At 39.2% G+C, this 17,950-nt stretch overlaps 1 protein-coding gene across 1 annotated transcript in view; it reads right to left on the reverse strand.

The window, feature by feature from the left end:
- Positions 1–17,950, reverse strand: part of LOC124168035 (nuclear pore complex protein Nup133) — a 69,029-nt gene that overhangs the window by 39,202 nt on the left and 11,877 nt on the right. Inside the window, exons 5-8 of the mRNA XM_046546133.1 lie at positions 14,259–14,447; positions 12,267–12,390; positions 9,411–9,587; positions 7,416–7,578 (exon numbers count right to left, since the gene is read on the reverse strand). Of these exons, the coding sequence (XP_046402089.1) occupies positions 7,416–7,578; positions 9,411–9,587; positions 12,267–12,390; positions 14,259–14,447 (653 nt within the window). The remainder of the gene's footprint in view (positions 1–7,415; positions 7,579–9,410; positions 9,588–12,266; positions 12,391–14,258; positions 14,448–17,950) is intronic.

Genomic DNA, 17,950 nt, shown 5'->3' on the forward strand with positions numbered 1-17,950 from the left:
AAAAATGGTGCCTATCACTGAAACCTCTCTATAGTGAACCTCCATACATCAAATTACCCAAATTTCGGTCCCATCCATTATGATGTAAAAAGGTTTTACCGTATTTCCAACACAATTTATAAATATTTCAGCGAAAACATTGGGATTGCCGATGCTCACATCCGCATGCCACTCTTATCACAACCATACTCCCTTTTCCCTGTCCCACACCATCATCAACAATTGATCCATTATAGTTTCGCTGTCCATTATTGCCTGACTCACTGTTTTTCTGATATCGTCAACATTACTGTATACTCCACAAAGGTTCAGAAGTTTTAGACTTATTTTCTGATAAAAGATTAAATTTCCAAACAACTCCTTCAAAATTAGTGAAACTAAACCAAGATTTTTAATTTTGTTTCAGACCACAAGAGAATGCAAAATCAAGCAAGAGGAGTGAAAAAGACACAGGGAAAGTTCGACAGAAAAATGAGTAATATTATCTAGGGATGAGTCGATTCCACTTTTTTTCGATTCCGATTCCAATTCCGATTCCTTCAAATCGATTCCCGATTCCGATTCCAATTCCGATTCCTTCAAATCGATTCCCGATTCCGATTCCATCGATTCTTGTTCCTTCTAACAGGTGGGATTTTGATTTATCTGTAGCATTGCTGTCATTAAAATTTAAGAATTGAATGGAATAAAATAACTAGGGATAGCCGGATCCAGGATTTTTGGAGCCAGATCTTTCGAATTGGATATTTTCTAATCCAAATGCATTTTGCAAATTCCTGCCATTAAACAAAGTCATTATTCAATATCTACTGCTACCCCCCTGCCATCGACTGAATTCAAATTTTCCTCACGCACGTTTCCCCCGAATTTTATTTTCTCATTGCATACCGACTTGTGTTTTACCCGAAAATACTTCAGTATGGTGAGGTGGATTTAGCACATCCTCGCGATAATTTATGCCACAGTGCACGCACACGGTATTCATTGGTTCTCCTTATCTCAATGGAAATGTTTATACACAATGAAAGACATTTTTATCGGTGTATCATTAATTTAAATTGCAACTGCGTAATCAGCAACACAATTAACAGTATTTAAAACGGCATTAACGTCACGTGCGACGAGGTGCTCAACCGCTCAGCATGAGGAAGGGGTGGGCAGCAGAAGCGCGTAAAGGAGAGGAGAGGTGGAGAGGAAGGAGCAGTGGCGTAGTCAGGAATTTTGTTCGGGGGGGGGGGGGGAGGGGTGGGGGAGGGGGGGGGGGCAAAAACGGGGGGGAATATTTTGGAAAAAAACCGGACACTAAATAATAGGTTTTTAACTAATTTTAAAACTTTTTATAATCGAAAAAAACTTAATTTGTTAGAGAAAAATTTTGCAAATTCCTGATTTTTCAGCATTTTGTTTTCTTTTGTGAAGGACAATAATTGTATTTTTATGTTTCGGGGAGGGGGGGGGTCCGGACCCTCCCCCTGGATACGCCACTGGGAAGGAGCGCGTAAAGGAGAGGTGGAGAGGAAGGAGCGCGCTCCCTCCGTATTTCAAACAACGAGGCTACAAATGAGGGAGTCAAGGACGAGCAAGTCGGATCTTGCTTCAGTGACGTCGTTGCCTTCAAAGCGAAGTCGGGCGCGCTACGTGATATACATATGTAGTTGGCGTTTACAATCCGTCTCTAATTGTTTGAGGGATTAATGCTGCGCTTGTTTCTTTGAAAATTGTGCTGTTTGAACAATGTTGCATATCAGTAAAGTCTAATTGTAGAATTGTGTAGAGTGGCAATCAATTAGAGCTAAAAAATAAACTAATATCGTCAGGAATGCATCTCGTTTGGTCTAATTCTTTTTTAAATCTCGTGCATTTCATTTAATTGTCGAAGCTATCGAGATATCTTCAGGCCCAGAAAGTCACTCTCGCAGCATTTGTCGTCTAGTAACGGAGAACTGAAGCAGTTAGGCCAAAAGAGGTCAGTTGGTGAGACGAGGTAGAGATTAAACACGCTTCAGTTGTTTTCTTGTGATTTGATAATTTCCTTAGAAGACAATGATTTATGGCCCGTGTGATTTCGGAAACGAAAAAAAAACAAAAGAGGTACGAGCTGATGGACGGCCGAGGGTGGTTTTCTGAAATCTGCGACGTAGTTACTTTTGACGTGGTTATTATCCTACGGCGCTGAGATTTCCCCGATGATTGTTCAATCTCTTGGGAAGAGTCACACTATGTGCCAGTCGTATTTTTTCCTTTTTTATTTTCTGGCTGAAAATCCTGGCCACGGCTGAAATTCTACTCGTAACCTCTGCGAGAGCTTTCAAACAAAACGGCTCATGAATAGGACAAGAATCGCATGCGACGGCGCATTCGAAGAGAGAATCGGAACTCTTTCCACCATTATGGGGCGTTGCATTCACTGAAGCAATTATTTAAAATTTTGGATCCAGATCCGATGTCTTCCGCGACTTTGGATCCGATGAAGGACAATATCCGCGGATATTTGGATCCGAGGTATCCGATCCGACCATCCCTAAAAATAACAGTAGCCGCGGTGGCTAAACAATAGTGTAGCGTTCATTGCGTCCGTACATACCAGAGCAGCCTGGCGGGTGCGCGGTGGCGGCCGAACGCAACCTGTCGAGTCCGCCCGGAGGCTTATGCCAAGCAAGTATCAACTTCCTCAAGGGTTGCATTGATGAAACTGGGCTATACAAACGCGAATGTGTCTAATTTTTTATTATTGACGCAGACGCCTGTTAGTCTAAAAAAGTTACTGATATAAAAAACCGCTCTTAGCTCGTATTTATAAGAAACTTTTTTTCACAGGAAAACTCGCTCTCTGCACGTTTTTATTTTCATCAGACTTCGAATAACATTCGAAACTAAAACATATCTATCGATTTATTATACTTTAAAATTGGTGGTCCAGATGAATTCTCCGAATGTGATTCATAATCGCAATAATTTGATTTGCCATGATCAGCGGTTAATAAAAGAACGAAAAACGCACGCAATGCTTCCCGAACCCGTGGTTTCCAATTTTTTTTCTCTGAGAGTTGCTCATAAACACGAGGCATTTCAGGGTTCGTCGGTTTGTCGCTCTTGCCGACATTTTCATGTTTCCGAGGCCTCATAGGCATGTTCGTCGCAGCACCCGCGTGCCAGGCGTATTCTCCGCGCGGGCAAGGCTGACACCGCGGCCGCTTAGGTGTGTGGCAGCCTTTATGCCCCGAACTTATAGTCTATGCTCATAGCATATATCTTTCTGGAATCGATGGAATCGGAATCGACTTTAGGCGATCGATTCTCGATTCCGATTCCGTGCCCGAGAATCGGTGGAATCGAGAATCGACATTTGGAATCGACTCATCCCTAATATTATCAAACAGAGACATTAGAACTGTAACAAACTGCTCTCATATTAATACAGACATTAATGTTGAAAATGCTGGATGTTCTCATCCAACTTGTTACAATATTAACGTAAATTCAGCAATGGAAGAAACTTCCATTTTCTTTTAAATACATGCCATAACAATTAACAGGATCACCTTCATGACCACAGACATATCAGAACATTAAATAAAAGCAGCCAAGGACCATCTGAACTGGTAATGACCCTGAGAAAACTTCATCAAATAAACTCTGTCAATAAATTTGTGAAAACACACTCACAGATCCCTAAGGAACTACATAGAAGCTGTACGTAAAGACATGGTTAAGTAATGCACAAATATAGTTCACTAAATTTTACCCATTACTTTGAATTTCACTGGCCCACCATTAGTAACCCATTGTAAAAGCACTGATACATTCATCATAAACAGTGGCAAAGCGTCTTGTCATATCTAGATTCGATGATAACTTAGCCAAAATGAAAAATATTAAGAAGACTTGAGAAAATGTCAGAAAACTATTTAAAGGATGCAACAGCAATTGCTCACTTTTATGCAGGATAAACTATGTTAAGACATCAAAAACAAGCAATGGATTTGCTCATTTTGGAGAATCTCTTCTGGTGACATTTCCACTCCCTCCACCCACCTTCGCCAATCTCCTCCACTGCAATCCATCAAATATTTTTCTTAGCTAGCCCTTGTTTTATCATTCCAATGGGTTCTTTCATCATTCACTTGCTTCTACAAATGCATTGCATGGCCTAATATGACCAAAATCCACTATATCATACTACTACACAAAAAAATCCCTCACTTCACCCTTCTAAAATAAATTTCGAAAAGTATCTTTAGGCATTCAAACACCATTTTTACATTCCCATACATCATCAAGATCATGGTTGGCACTTAGTTACTTAGCATTAGAGAATAGAGATGCTCATCTTCACCATTATGGTACTTAACCCTTTCGAGACGGCAGAGTTTTCGTCTTAGCATGACTGCTGTACTGAGCCCCAAGAGACTCTTCTTTCTCGTGGTATGGAGCATTTTTGGAGGACATTCATTAAGAAAGGTCTCGTGGAACCTTTTTCGACCCCTCCCTGCTGAGACTCCGCATTATTTCGGACTCGGAGAATAGTTGTGCTCCCTCCTTTCCGGGTTTACGACCATCACTTACAGCATTGGTTCGCGGTCAACTTATGTGTTGCTGATATGTATTTAGCACCTGGCTAATTGTTGCTTGCACGTAAGTTGCAGACTTTGAATTGAATTCCTCATTTTTTTCTGAGCATTGTTAAATTTTAAACAAAGTTCTAATGTCATTATTAACTCATTGAATGCAGCAACAATGTCCATGTTGATGTTTATACATAACTCGAGTTATAAGTAAATATTTATTGTAGAATTTAGTTTAAAAATTGTAAACGCAGCTCAAAAGATACAGAACTCAATTCTTAGTTTATATTTCTTGAGAAAAGAACAAATATTTATTTCGAAAACTGACTGAATAAACAATAGGGTGGTTTCCTATTATTTTTTATAGCCTAAATCGAAAGATTATTACTCCTGGAGTACGTATTTCACGCTTTTAGATTTTTAAATGACAACATCTATTTTTCGCGATTAAATGAAAAGTGAAAATTTTCAAGCGCGCGAAAACGCGACGCTTAAGTATAATTGCCGGGAAGTCTCTCCGCGTGACGTATTTCTGGTTCCCGTTGCCGCCCTGCGAGGTGACCTTGAGGCAAGGCTTAGTGCTGATACGACGCAGGCTGCTAGCAGGTAGCCCAGTACCCTGCTGGCTGGTAGCGCTTGGCTTAAATAAGGATTATTAATAACTTATCAAACGAGGAAAACTTACCGACCTTAGCCAGTTTTAATAAGTGATTGTTAAGACATGTTTCCCTGAGCTCTGCCCCTAATGCATACATTGGTAACCTCAGACGATGTATAACTCCTCCTATAGAAACTAGGTCCCTGTGACGTCACGTGGAGTGGAATCGCATGGGTGCCAATCTGGCCCTTTTCAAATGAGGATAAAAATGGACCATTGCCATTCGTCTAACCCGGTATTTCTAAAACAAAATAATTTGTATACTATGAATAAACTAATGGTGGGTAAGGAATCACAATCAATGCATTTCGTTTTCTTTGATGAAGGAAACCACCCTATTGCATGACCACGGTCCCATACCGCTAAGAGGGGTAGTAAAGATGAGAGGTCAGGGTACCTGCTCCCGGATTCTGAGGGTAAAGCCGAAACCCTGCAGTGCTGGGTCCCGAAACAAAGACGTCGTACATCCACGACTGTCATAAAAGGGGGAGAAGTAGAAAACGTATATATACGGCTTTCGTTCTCTTGGTCAGGAAAATCTCAGATGGAATTATACAGCTTTCGTCTCCAGGGTCAAGAAACGTCCACACGTATATTTACGTCTTTAGTAGGGACCGGCTAAAAGCCGGCAGCTAACCGGCATTTAGCCGGTGCCGGTGCGTGTTCGGTACGTGTGCAAGCTCCAATGCTCTCCCATTGTTCACTATTGGAATGTGGACGGCAGATATTTTACCGGCCGTCCAAAATCGGTGTGTGTGCAAGGGGCCTTAAATCTACGACGTGGTTATTATCCTAAGGCGCTGAGATTGCCCCGATTGTTGTCCAAGCTCTTGGGAAGGTTCATGCTATGTGCCTGTCGTGTTTTGCCTTAAAATTTTCCACGGCTGCAATTCTATTGCAATTCTCCTGCGAGAGCTTTTAAACAAAATTGTTCGTGAGTAGGACAAGCAACGTAGAGCGATGACATATGCGAAGAGAGGATCGGAACTCTTTCTACTCCCTCTTATGCCGCTATTACCGCCGCAGTTATCAAAATTTCCTCTTCCAAATAGTACTGAAAGAGGAAATTTCGATAACTGTCGAAATTCCAGGCATACGTCTGCAACACCGCACGAAAGGATAAAAAAAAACCGTAAAATTTTTTTTCTTTATAGCTTCCTTCCTCAAAATAGGGGTGCGCCTCATACACGTGTGCGCCTCTTACACAAGCTTATACGGTACATTCATCATAAACAGTGGCAAAGGATCTCGTCATATCTAGATTCGATGATAACTTAGCTAAAATGAAAAATATTAAGAAGACTTGAGAAAATGTCAGAAAACAATTTAAAGGATGCAACAGCAATTGTTCACTTTTATGCAGGAGAAACTATGTTAAAACATCGAAAACAAGCAATGGATTTGCTCATTTTGGAGAATCCCTTCTGGTGGCATTTCCACTCCCTGCATCCACCTTCGCCAATCCCCTCCACTGCAATCCATCAAATATTTTCCTTAGCTAGCCCTTGTTTTACCATTCCAATGTGTTCATTCATCAGTCTCTTGCTTCTACATATGCATTGCATGGCCTAATATGACCAAAATCCACTATATCATACTACTATACAAAAAAATCCCTCACTTCACCCTTCTAAAATAAATTTCGAAAAGCATCTTTCGGCATTCAAACTTTATTTTTACATTCCCATAAATCATCAAGATCATGGTTGGCACTTAGCTACTTAGCATTAGCGAATAGAGATGCTCATCTTCACCATTATGGTACTCAAATTAAAATGTGAACACAAAAAAGATGTGTGTGAATGCTAAACCGAAAAGGGAGCAAGATGGAGCCCTCATCCCCGATGCATCTTGATAATTACAATGTTGAGAATGTTGACAAGTGCGAGAGGAAAGATGGACCTTAACCAATGCACAGGTCTCGAGTGTTCTTTCATTTTACAGTTCACAGACTCGCAGAATACAAGGAAGATGGAAGGTGCTGACAAAGCCCAGGGCTTCTCACAGCCATCCTGGGCCCTCACCATTTTTTTGAGTTTTTTTTTATCCATGCAGGTTAAATTTGCAAGGAAAAGTCAAATGCAACGTGTTTGGAGTAAGGCAATTTCATTTGAGGTGGGATTTTGAATAATAATTATAGAAAAGTAAAGACATTTTTTGAAAATAAGAATTAAATAAAGAATAACACTAACTTGTTAAATGCATCCACCGAAGTGCTCTCGATCGGAAGAATGGAGAGGAGGCCGTGATTCTTGAGAAAAAATAACGGAACACTACCACACAGAGCACCCCCCAAAACTCGATCGTCTGACGTCATGAACTCCAATTTATCAGGATCCTCACTGGGAGATGATACTACAATTCGAAATAAAACATAACAAATTATTATACCCAGAAATCAGCTGAAAAGTAATAGAAAACAAGTACTCAACGACTGAGAGAATACCAGCATCGACATTTAACAACAAAAATACAATATTGCATACGTGAAAGAGTTCTGATACTGAGGAAGTACCCAGTCAGTAGCGCAGCGCAGGGATGGAACCCCCCCCAAAGCTCACAGAAACTTTTAAGTTAAATCTATTTTACTTAACTGGATTAATACTGCTTACAAAATAGTGTGAGGATTAATAAAATATCCCTCAGAAGGCCGTAAAAATCACCATTTTGAACCATTTATCTTAATTTTTTCCGGCGGAAGGCCACCGCACCTCCCGCTAACCCTGGTGGGTATGCAGTACCCCAAGCACCCCAGTATTAGTTGCGCCTGAAATCCCACCTAGCCTTAATTCCTAGCTGCGCCCCTGTACCCAGTAACCAATGATGGATAAAAGAGAAAAGAAATAGTTGGTAGGATTGAACAAATGAAGTGAGTATTCCACATAAATAGACTTTACTTACAGCTGAGAATAAGAGCATAGAAGTAAGGAAACAATTCGTCAAATGCTACACATGGAGCATGTTCCTCTATGGAAGCGAGGCATGGACTATTATAGCAGCAGAAAAGTCAAGAGTGGAATCATTCGAAATGAGGTGCTATGGAAGAATGATTAAGATACAATAGATCAACCGAGAGAGCAATGAGGGAGTGCTGAAAAGAGTGGGAGAAAAGAGGAGTGAAAATGAGAAATGCAGCAATACAGTATGTGCACGAATTTTGGGATAGTAGCACTCTGAGTGGAAGCCACAATGTTGGAATTACTCTAATAGTTTATCAAACTTATCAGCAATAAAAACTAAATCAGAGTTGCACATTCACTCAGATGCTCAAAACAACTTACATAATCCCCACTTTACAGAAACACTAACTCCAAATCCCCATTCACACACATTGACATACAGCAGACTCCTGATTATCCGGCTGCGGTTTATCCGTGTGGCAGATTAAGCGTGCACAATTTTCACTCTCGCTCAATACTTTCCGCGATCTTTATAAAAAAATAAAACCAAACGAAAAATCACCGGGATAACTGCATTTTAATGCTAGGTTACACCAGACTTGTTATTTTGATTTGAATCCCCCTCATTAAACGGAAGCGATCGCACACTAGCCTTGCAGTGCACAACTGGGCTCCGTGATCACGGATACATGTCCTCCAGCAGTTGCAACCCGGGCAACTTGTGCTAGTTGTGACTGCGTGGCGTGGTGCCTGAAAGTGTAGTTTCCGATGTCGTGCAGTGATTTTGAAGCATTCCTGCAAACCCCTATTCTGTATCCATGATCACGCAGCCACAGATGCGCGGTTTTCGAAACCAGGTCTTCTATGGAGCAGTGATAATACGAGTGTTACCATGCTATCACCACTAAAAAGATCATGGACTGGCGAATAAAGCTCTCAATGAATCCAGCAAGCACTTTAAAATAACAGATAAATAATAATATACTGTTTGTTTTACGTAAATTATGAACATTACAAGATATTAAAGTGAAAGTTTGGTTTATCCATGTTTTCCGATTATTCTTGCCGTCTTCTCTCCCCATCACCAGCCCTGATAATCGGGAGTGCGCTGTATTTAAATCCACCTGACACAAATTATAACCAAAAAGGCAACTTATGAAGAGTTTTTTTTTGGTCCCTTAAGGCATGGTTCATATCATACGTCCTAAATTTGCAAAAATTTAGTGCACTTAATAATACCTCAATAAATGATCTATACACAAAATCATTTTTGTAAATCACTATTACCTGGAACTGCAATTATGTTCTTGAAGTTAAACATTATGACATTGTTTCCATGAAGAATAAAATGATAATTCCAGCTCTTCAACTCTTCATCTTCCCGATACAGTGATGTGTACTTGATGGGACAGAATGAGGCAAATTTCACAGGTGACGTCGATGCTTCATCGGTGAATATTGTTCCTGAGAAAAATGAGGATAGTCATAGGATAAATAACAAGTGATTATCATGAAGGGTCCATCATAATCAGCATAAATTCCATTTTCAAGAAAAATAGAAATATGCACTTTCATTAAAAAATGGTACAAATGGTACAATACAATTCTTGTACAGAAGAACCCTGCTTGACCAGAAAAATGGGGGCAATGCCATTCCGGATAATCAATGTTTACATATAATTAATGGATATGCAATTTCTAAGGGAAGATTTGAAAAAATTAACCATAGTGTTATCCCAAAGTTTGGTCCTCTCAGTACCCTGCGTTCATCTCTTTGAATACCACTATACACACTTCAACCATATTTTCTTTAGCTGACAATATCTTGGTGCACAAATACTACAGACGAATCCCATACTGGTTTTAGAATCTATCAATCCACACATTATTTGCAGTAAACCCTTTTCCTTCATCACCAAGCATTTCAGACAACATCTTAGCCATTTCCTGAAGAGCATGGCAAGCCATCAGGACACCTTCCTCTCTTGGTTGAGTGAACCACAAACACAATATTTCATTCACTTTTTCAAAATCAGTTTTCATTCTTTTACTCTAACAGGGTTCCCACATTAACTAAATTATAGAATTCACGGTTTTTTTCCAGGTTTTCACAGTCTAAATTGCGTCAAATTCACGGTCTGTTGATAAGCCATTTTAGGAAGAAATATTGATCACATAAAAATCACTGTCCGCATGCTACTAACAATATAGCAAATGCGATAAATGCCGGGAATGCAAAACGCAGCAATGAAAGTGTTTTTATGACGTCGCCTATCGTTAGCAAAATTTAGAGCCGGCTAAAGGTTGTGAGTGAGAAAATCGAGGGTGAAAGGGAAGTGAAGAGATATCTGAGGTATCTGATCTGGTTAATGATCACTTCGGTTAAAGGTCGTTCAATCACAGCCTTAAGGTGTGTGTCGTCATGACACACGGACCAATATTTGCTCTTCGAATATACGTGTACAGATAAATTCGTGGACAGTATCTGCGAGTGACTGACCTATTTTTTCTTTCGATCCGTCAATCGTAGATCTAAAATAGAGTTTGAGAGGTTTTTAAGGTTTTACGACGAATATCACGGCTATTTCCAGGTTAATTTCACGGTAGACGAAATTCACGGCTTATTCACGGTTTTGAGGTTTTCACGGTTGAGTGGGAACCCTGTCTAACAACCTGTTAAGCAATATTTTAAAAGGCTATCCATATTTTTCACACAATCACATACTTTTGAGGTACCTACATTAAAGGCTGCAGCAACCCTCCTCGAAATCATATAAATGCCTTTGTAATGTCAAAGAAGATCCGTGCTCCTTGGAAAAACGGTCAAACTTTCATAATCATTACACAATTCATTTAGCATATTAAAAATTCATCTTTTTAGCAGATTGCCCCAAGAGGCTAAAGATGTGAGTGTGCCCAGGTTTAAAAAAGTAATACATAACTGGCAAATAAAAAAAGCCTTTTACTCCGTAAATGACTTTTTTGAATGTGAAATTTTGTTGTGCTTTGTAGATTCATAATTTATTGATTTTGCCATATGTATTTTATGTATTTGTTCATTTACTTGGTCATTTCATTAATATGTAAAAAAATGTTAGAATCACTCACTCTTGTATTCCCTATATGACGAAGACTATTGCAAATTCAAATTTGTTTAATGTCCAATAAAACTATTATTAATTTTCTATCCCCCTGATCACTTCCAGTGTATCACTTATTTTCACAACAACACAATTTCAATTAGTTGACATTGTACTAAGCTTTAATTGAACTGGACGATCTTAAAATGGTGAAAAAATAACACTGAGACACTATGTTACCACATACAGGGACAGAATTAAAGCCTAACATTTACCAACATGTGTTTACTATGGACTGAACACTCGGTTTAATATAGGAAAGTGGGAAAATGCATGAGTCAACCACCCCCCATTGCGGGTGAAGTCCAGTGACTGCTGAATGTGTTGAACTAAGCAAGTCAATGGTAAAATGCATGATGGCATGCTTTGTCTAAATTATTCATTTTAGATTTTCCATTGACTGCTCCAGCTGATCTGAGTCTGATCACACAGGGTTCTATGGAGCTAATATTATGGTTAACACACAGCTCCATGAAAGAAGGTAAAGTAGAGGTTGGCATTTATAGTCCCCCCCCCATGAGAACGTTAATCCCCTGAAGGAAATTCGCCACAGTTTTCATGGCAAGTATTTTCCCATTTTAACCTGTGCACACATAATTTGAAGAAACAAGGTAGTAAACATGTTTGCTATAAATCCACTAAGTGGAACCAGCAAAAGATCTCTCATTCATTACAACATTGTGTGATCCATTATTGCTGGTAAGGTCATTGAATTCTTTTCATCATAAACATGATGTCCTCACTCAATTCTCATCAATAATTACCATAAAGAATTTTAGCTTCATAAAGCTACAAAAAATAATAACCCAGGTTTTAAGAAATAAACCAAAATTGAATTCTCACAGAAATCTTATGGAATAGAGGACCTTAAGCTGACAAAATAGTAATCGATATTTATAAGTATAAGATTGAATAATTCTCGATAAATCTAAAATTAGCATACACCATAGGAGTACATTAAAAACAAGGGGATATCACCGTACAAATGCTTGAGGGGACATACCGAATGCATAATGCATCAGAGACGAGCAACTAGGGTTGACGGCAGCAGCGAGCACCATGAATCCTCCCTCAATCAGCTGCATGTCCATGAGCCACACCTTACTCTCGCCCCCACTCTCAACCCTCTGCAAAACAAGCCAAGCACATCAACACCAAACAACTCCTCACACTTTTTTAAATAATTATAATAATGAGTGTATTACATAACAACCTCATTGGAGTTGTAATTCACATGGATTCTCCCCTTTTATTGTTATAGCCAAGGTCTTTTGGGATGCACATGAAATTTATATCACTTACAAAAGGGATAAACAATAACAAGTGAGTATTACGTTTTATGTGTTGATGCTATTCATACGCAACTCGGCCACCGCTCCATTTCTCCCCCATTTATTATCCAACCAGTCGTGCAAAAAAAAACAGGGAAAAACATCATTAATTTACAAGGAAAAAGATCCCCTTTCATTGAGGCAATGGAGGAAGAACACACCTGTGCAGTTGAGATATCCAAAAGTATGAATTGAAGTTGCAATCATTTCAGCATTCACTAAATTCACCACATTTCGGCCCCAGAGACTTTTTATAATTACCCAAAATGAAGACATGACATGGAGGACAAAGGTTTACTTCTAATGAGGAGGTCATCACCAACACAATTGCCTATTTTGAGAAGCTCGGAACGATTACAACTCTCGTATTTTTGTACTGATTCACAATGAACTTTCTGTATGTCTTGACCGCTTGGTTGAAGTTGGTGCGGCTGAGGTCACTGATGTTTTAACTTCATCTTTATTCAGAATAAGGCATCATGAGTTTAAACTTCCACACAATATCGCTTTGACGCTCTCCATTTACAAAGCAATGACTTCTTTTAGTTTCTCTTCTAAGTAAATGGTTTTTCTTGATAACTTCTTGATTTTTCTACCCACATTCCTATTTTTTGCCATTTTCCTCTTGGTTTTTACTCTGTGTGGCTCTATCAAAATCACCTTCTACTGCTGAACTGTATTCCTGAGATGCAGAGGGTTTATGACTGCTGGGAGGGAATGAAGCCATTGTGTTTGAGACTTTATAGCGGACCCTTTTATGTGTTGATGCTATTCATACGCAACTCGGCCACCGCTCCATTTCTCCCCCGTGAATACCGATGACCTTGAAGGCTTTAGCATAGACCCTCTACCTGGAAGTCAATCGCCTGCTAACCAATGAAGGCAAAAATTACTTCTCAAACCGTATTGCATAAAAAAACTCATTTCCACCAGCTCCACACTTAGTTAATGATATAAATTAACTATTACCATTCTGTTAAGGAGACGAGATAAATTACTTCGGTAGACCGGCTATCTGGACCCAATGACGTGTACTTTTGGCCATTGCACAGCAATTGATTTCGATTAATATATAAACAAAAAAGAAGATTTGAGGCAAGCAATATATTAATATGCATAAAATGATAGAGATTTTGTGTGTACTTAGCGCAAGTTCAAGTTTTATCATGAGAGCGTTTAAGTTTTTTGATTAGGCTACACTGCATTGCAATGTTTCCCCGAGGAACATATTTGTGCTATATCAAAATTGCGCTATACGATGCATGGGTGTATAAAAGAAAGGAGATTGTATTGAAAACTTAAAAATTAAATTACCCAAAATAATGTTTATCTACCTTTTCCTAACAACTTATTGGAAAACCATCGTAATAGTAATTACAACTCTTTTGGTCAAAATTATTAAATATGATGCTCACTCAATTGTTTTTAGCCATTTTAACTATCCTGCCCTTCTTTTAATGCATATTTCTAAAGAGGCCAGATAGTGCTTGAATGACTAACATTGAGTTCCTTTTAGATAGCTCTTGTAGATCTATACAGCAAAGATTGCGCAAAATGAATCCATTAAGGATTTGAGAATGCCGCAGTCAAAATTTAAAAAAATATAAAGACTCCAACAAAAACTGAAAGCAATTGCACATGTTTGAAGCATAAGGATAATTTACCCAAATAGTTTGCTGAAAGGAATCTTGAGTAATGCGATCCAAATCGTACTCTGCAATAAGCTGCTCTGTGGCTCCAATCATCCAATGCTGCAGTGAGTGACCAGTAAGAAGATATACTTTCCACGGACTATGGATAGACGACCCGCCATCAACTTGAGTGGGGCATACTGCTATCACCCTGGATATTCTCTGAAAAAGGGGAAAAAATCGGTGTCAATGAAAATATTCCTGGAAATCAAAATGCCACAGCTCCCCCTCCCTTCCTTTAAAATGTTGACGCGAATGAGGAGAGTGGATTTAAGCATCATGGATATAAAATGTGTTAACATCATAAATCGTAAATAACTAGAAGTATGCTAGGTACATTGAAAGATTTCATTCCCTTGAAGGTACTTGTTGGTCTATGATATAATGCCCTTTTTGCTGAAAACCCTAAAAATAACAGTAGAACTTTGTTTAACAGTTCTAGAGGCATTGCAGAATGAAAGGAACTGATGAAACATTGATGGAACATTGATGAACTAACAGTAACAATAAAAATAAAAAAATGAAATCGCATTAGTAACTATAAACTGACCGCAAAAGTACGCCGTGATGGGCTGCCTTCGGGAAAAGGGTCGAGGATTATATTTGCCCAGGGGGCCGAGGAAAGGGTCCGGCACCCCACTAGGCAAGGTCATTTAGTGGAGGAAGCAACTACCTGGACAATTCCTTGCCGAGAAACAACTCCGTACAGGGCGAAAAAGAAATTCTCAAAGCCTTCGTAGAGCAAAACTAACTTTCCATGAAGGAGCCCGGCACGAAAGGGTTAAAATTAGTGATGGGTCGGTTCGATTCCTCGATTCTTCGATTCCTCGATTCTCGGCCAAGAACCGGAATCGAAAACGAGTACTTGCCAAGGCGAAAAATCGATTCCGATTCCAGCAGTACTTCAAACAACAAAATATACGACCGCATTTCCAACAGTCATTTGAATTTTCGCGCCACGTAATCGTAATAACAAAACACATATCTTCTTGGGATGTGCGAGTACTCGAAAATTCAAGTCGATCGAGTAGTTGGTACTCGACTCGAGCGTTTCGAGTAGCATTACGGATGTCGAGTCGAGTAGTTAAGGCTACAGAGCTTTCGAGGCTAGTAGGTCCAGCAATCTGCCGACAGGAAGCGCTATCATGAAACTCGTGTATTAATGCAGTTTTTAAAGCCGATAAGTCATTCTAATGCCTTGGCCTGGTAGTTTCAGGGTGCGTTCCGAATCACGCATCATGCGCATCAACGCATGACCTTGATGCAGCCGTTCCGAAATTGCATCAAGGCATTGATGCGCTTATGCTGATGCGTGATTCGGAACGGCTTGATGCGATATGAGCGGGAAGTATTCCCCCGTTCAAAATACCGGCAGGCACCCGTGCTGGAAGATAGTTCGGGTTAAGCGATAACACAATGATTGATATGCCGAAATTTAATATGCATAGTACTTATGATGACGAAAAACGTTTATTGATGCGTATGTTAAAACTTAATTATATTCATTACGGTCGTTCGAAAGTTCCAAGCTGTAACTTGCAACTCATATTTACTTAAAATAGTGATAGACTGAGCGAATTGACGGGAATTTTTGCAGCTAACTCGAAAAACGGTCAATAAGGAAGCGTAGTGTATAGTATATCTCAGCCATCAGTGAGTTTTACGGGTCAAATTTTTTTGAAGAGACGATTTTTACGATCAATAGTACGTAGATTTAGCTGCTAGACATCAATTTATGGCTTACCGACAAGATATACGACTTGAAAACAAATTTTTTTCATAAAAATCGGGAAGGAATACTTAATACTTCGATAAAATTTTCACAAACACTTTTTCATACTGCATATATAATGCTTAAAAAATAACTCCAAGACATTTTTATTTAAGTATTCTACCGCTTGGTATTAAGGTAGGTTTGCATGGAGCATTCCAAAAGTCCCCCTTGCCCTCATTGACTTCCCTCCTGAATTCACAACTTCACCCTTTTCATGCTATCTAAAAATCCTATTCTCTCCTTTGTTTACCCAACATTCTATCCCCTAATAGTGTTTTCAACATCCACTCCCAGCTCAGTACTTGCCTAATCCATACCTCCTGTCTCCTTTGAATGCTATCCAGAAGCTGTCTCTCCTCACTCAACATGTCTCGCACTTTGACCTTCTTTCTTCTCTCAGTCCACTTCACTTTCTCCTTATACCCACATCTGGAACACCTCCAGCCTCTCCCATTCTCCTCCCTAAGTGCCCATGTTCCCACTCTGTAAATTGCTATACTCCAGATCAAAATTTACAAATTTATCAACCAATGTACTGTCTGTAAGCAAGCTAGTTAAAAAGACACAGCTGTCTTGTTTAATGAATCTGGGTACAGCTTATTTGATGCCAGATCTTTGGAAGTAAAAGGAGTGATCTAGCCACTAGTTTTGAAGAAAATGGCATATGTTGTCAAGATTTGAAACAATATAATTCAGAAAGTAAAAGTAATGCAACTTAAGTTACGTAGGATTGACTGTCAAAGCAGTAGAGGACTGTTTACTAAGTCTGTGGCACAAGAGTAACAGACTTGTGACAGAGTAACATGCAGGTTATAATGTGGTTGTCAGTGGTGTGGAATTGTCCCCCTACTAATATATTTCAGCCTTGTATAGCATATGTTGATGGCATGTTAGCAAAGAAATGATTCGAGATAAGTGCTAGAATGGAAGCTGTTTGTAATAAATTAAGTCTGATCCTCTCAGAATTGTGTGGTCTGATGGTATTATAGGTGAAAATATATTTATATTATTTATGCAAAATATACATATAAATTCAGTGGTAAGGAAAGAAAGGGATAGGAACATGGAATAGAAAAAGGACGAGGACAATGTATGCTCACCTTAACTGATGACTGCACAAGAAAGGTTTTTGTTTTCTTTATTAAAAGTAAGGAGTCTCATTTAGTCCTACAATGCTATACAATTTTTAAGACAAGCATGGAGAATGAGACAGGGAACAATATGAAATGCCTGCATACAGATTATGGGGGTGAATATATGGGACAGGCATAACAGGGGAGGTTAAGGGCATGTGTGATAAAAGATTAAACTACAAAATCTTATAATCTTCAAGCAGAAATGATTCGCTGAGCAAATAGAAAGCTAGGTACAAACTCTCTGGCATCAATTTACTAAAATATTATTGGGTTGAAGCTTGTTGAGAAGCTGTATATCTCGAAACAGTAACATCCAAAGCAGGAGGGAATGCATTACCTGAGGAGAGATGGTCTGAACGAAAATTTAATCGAAGACATCTAAAAGTATTTGGATGTATTTTCTATGCTTATGTGGCTACAGAGCAATGAAAGATGCTGGATGCCAAATGCAAAAAGTATTGGCAATTGTGAGGAGTCAAAAATGGTATTTTTTGACTGACCCTGATATTGCGGGAAAATTCATCGAAGCACGTGATGTAGTATTCTTTGTAAATATGTTTAGGGAGCTTAAACCAGTCCAAATATCTCTTGGTAACTCTTTCATTCTACCTAGGCTCTTAGGGGATAAGGGATAATTAGGTACTAGCCTCAACCTGGCAGTGGAGAGAATGGCAGAGCTGAACTCACAAAGGTACCCAAGTAGTGAGGGGAATATCAGAATATCAAGTAATGAAGACTCCATCCCTGAATCAAGT

Source organism: Ischnura elegans, chromosome 11, assembly GCF_921293095.1.
Source record: "Ischnura elegans chromosome 11, ioIscEleg1.1, whole genome shotgun sequence".
NCBI lineage: Eukaryota > Metazoa > Arthropoda > Insecta > Odonata > Coenagrionidae > Ischnura > Ischnura elegans.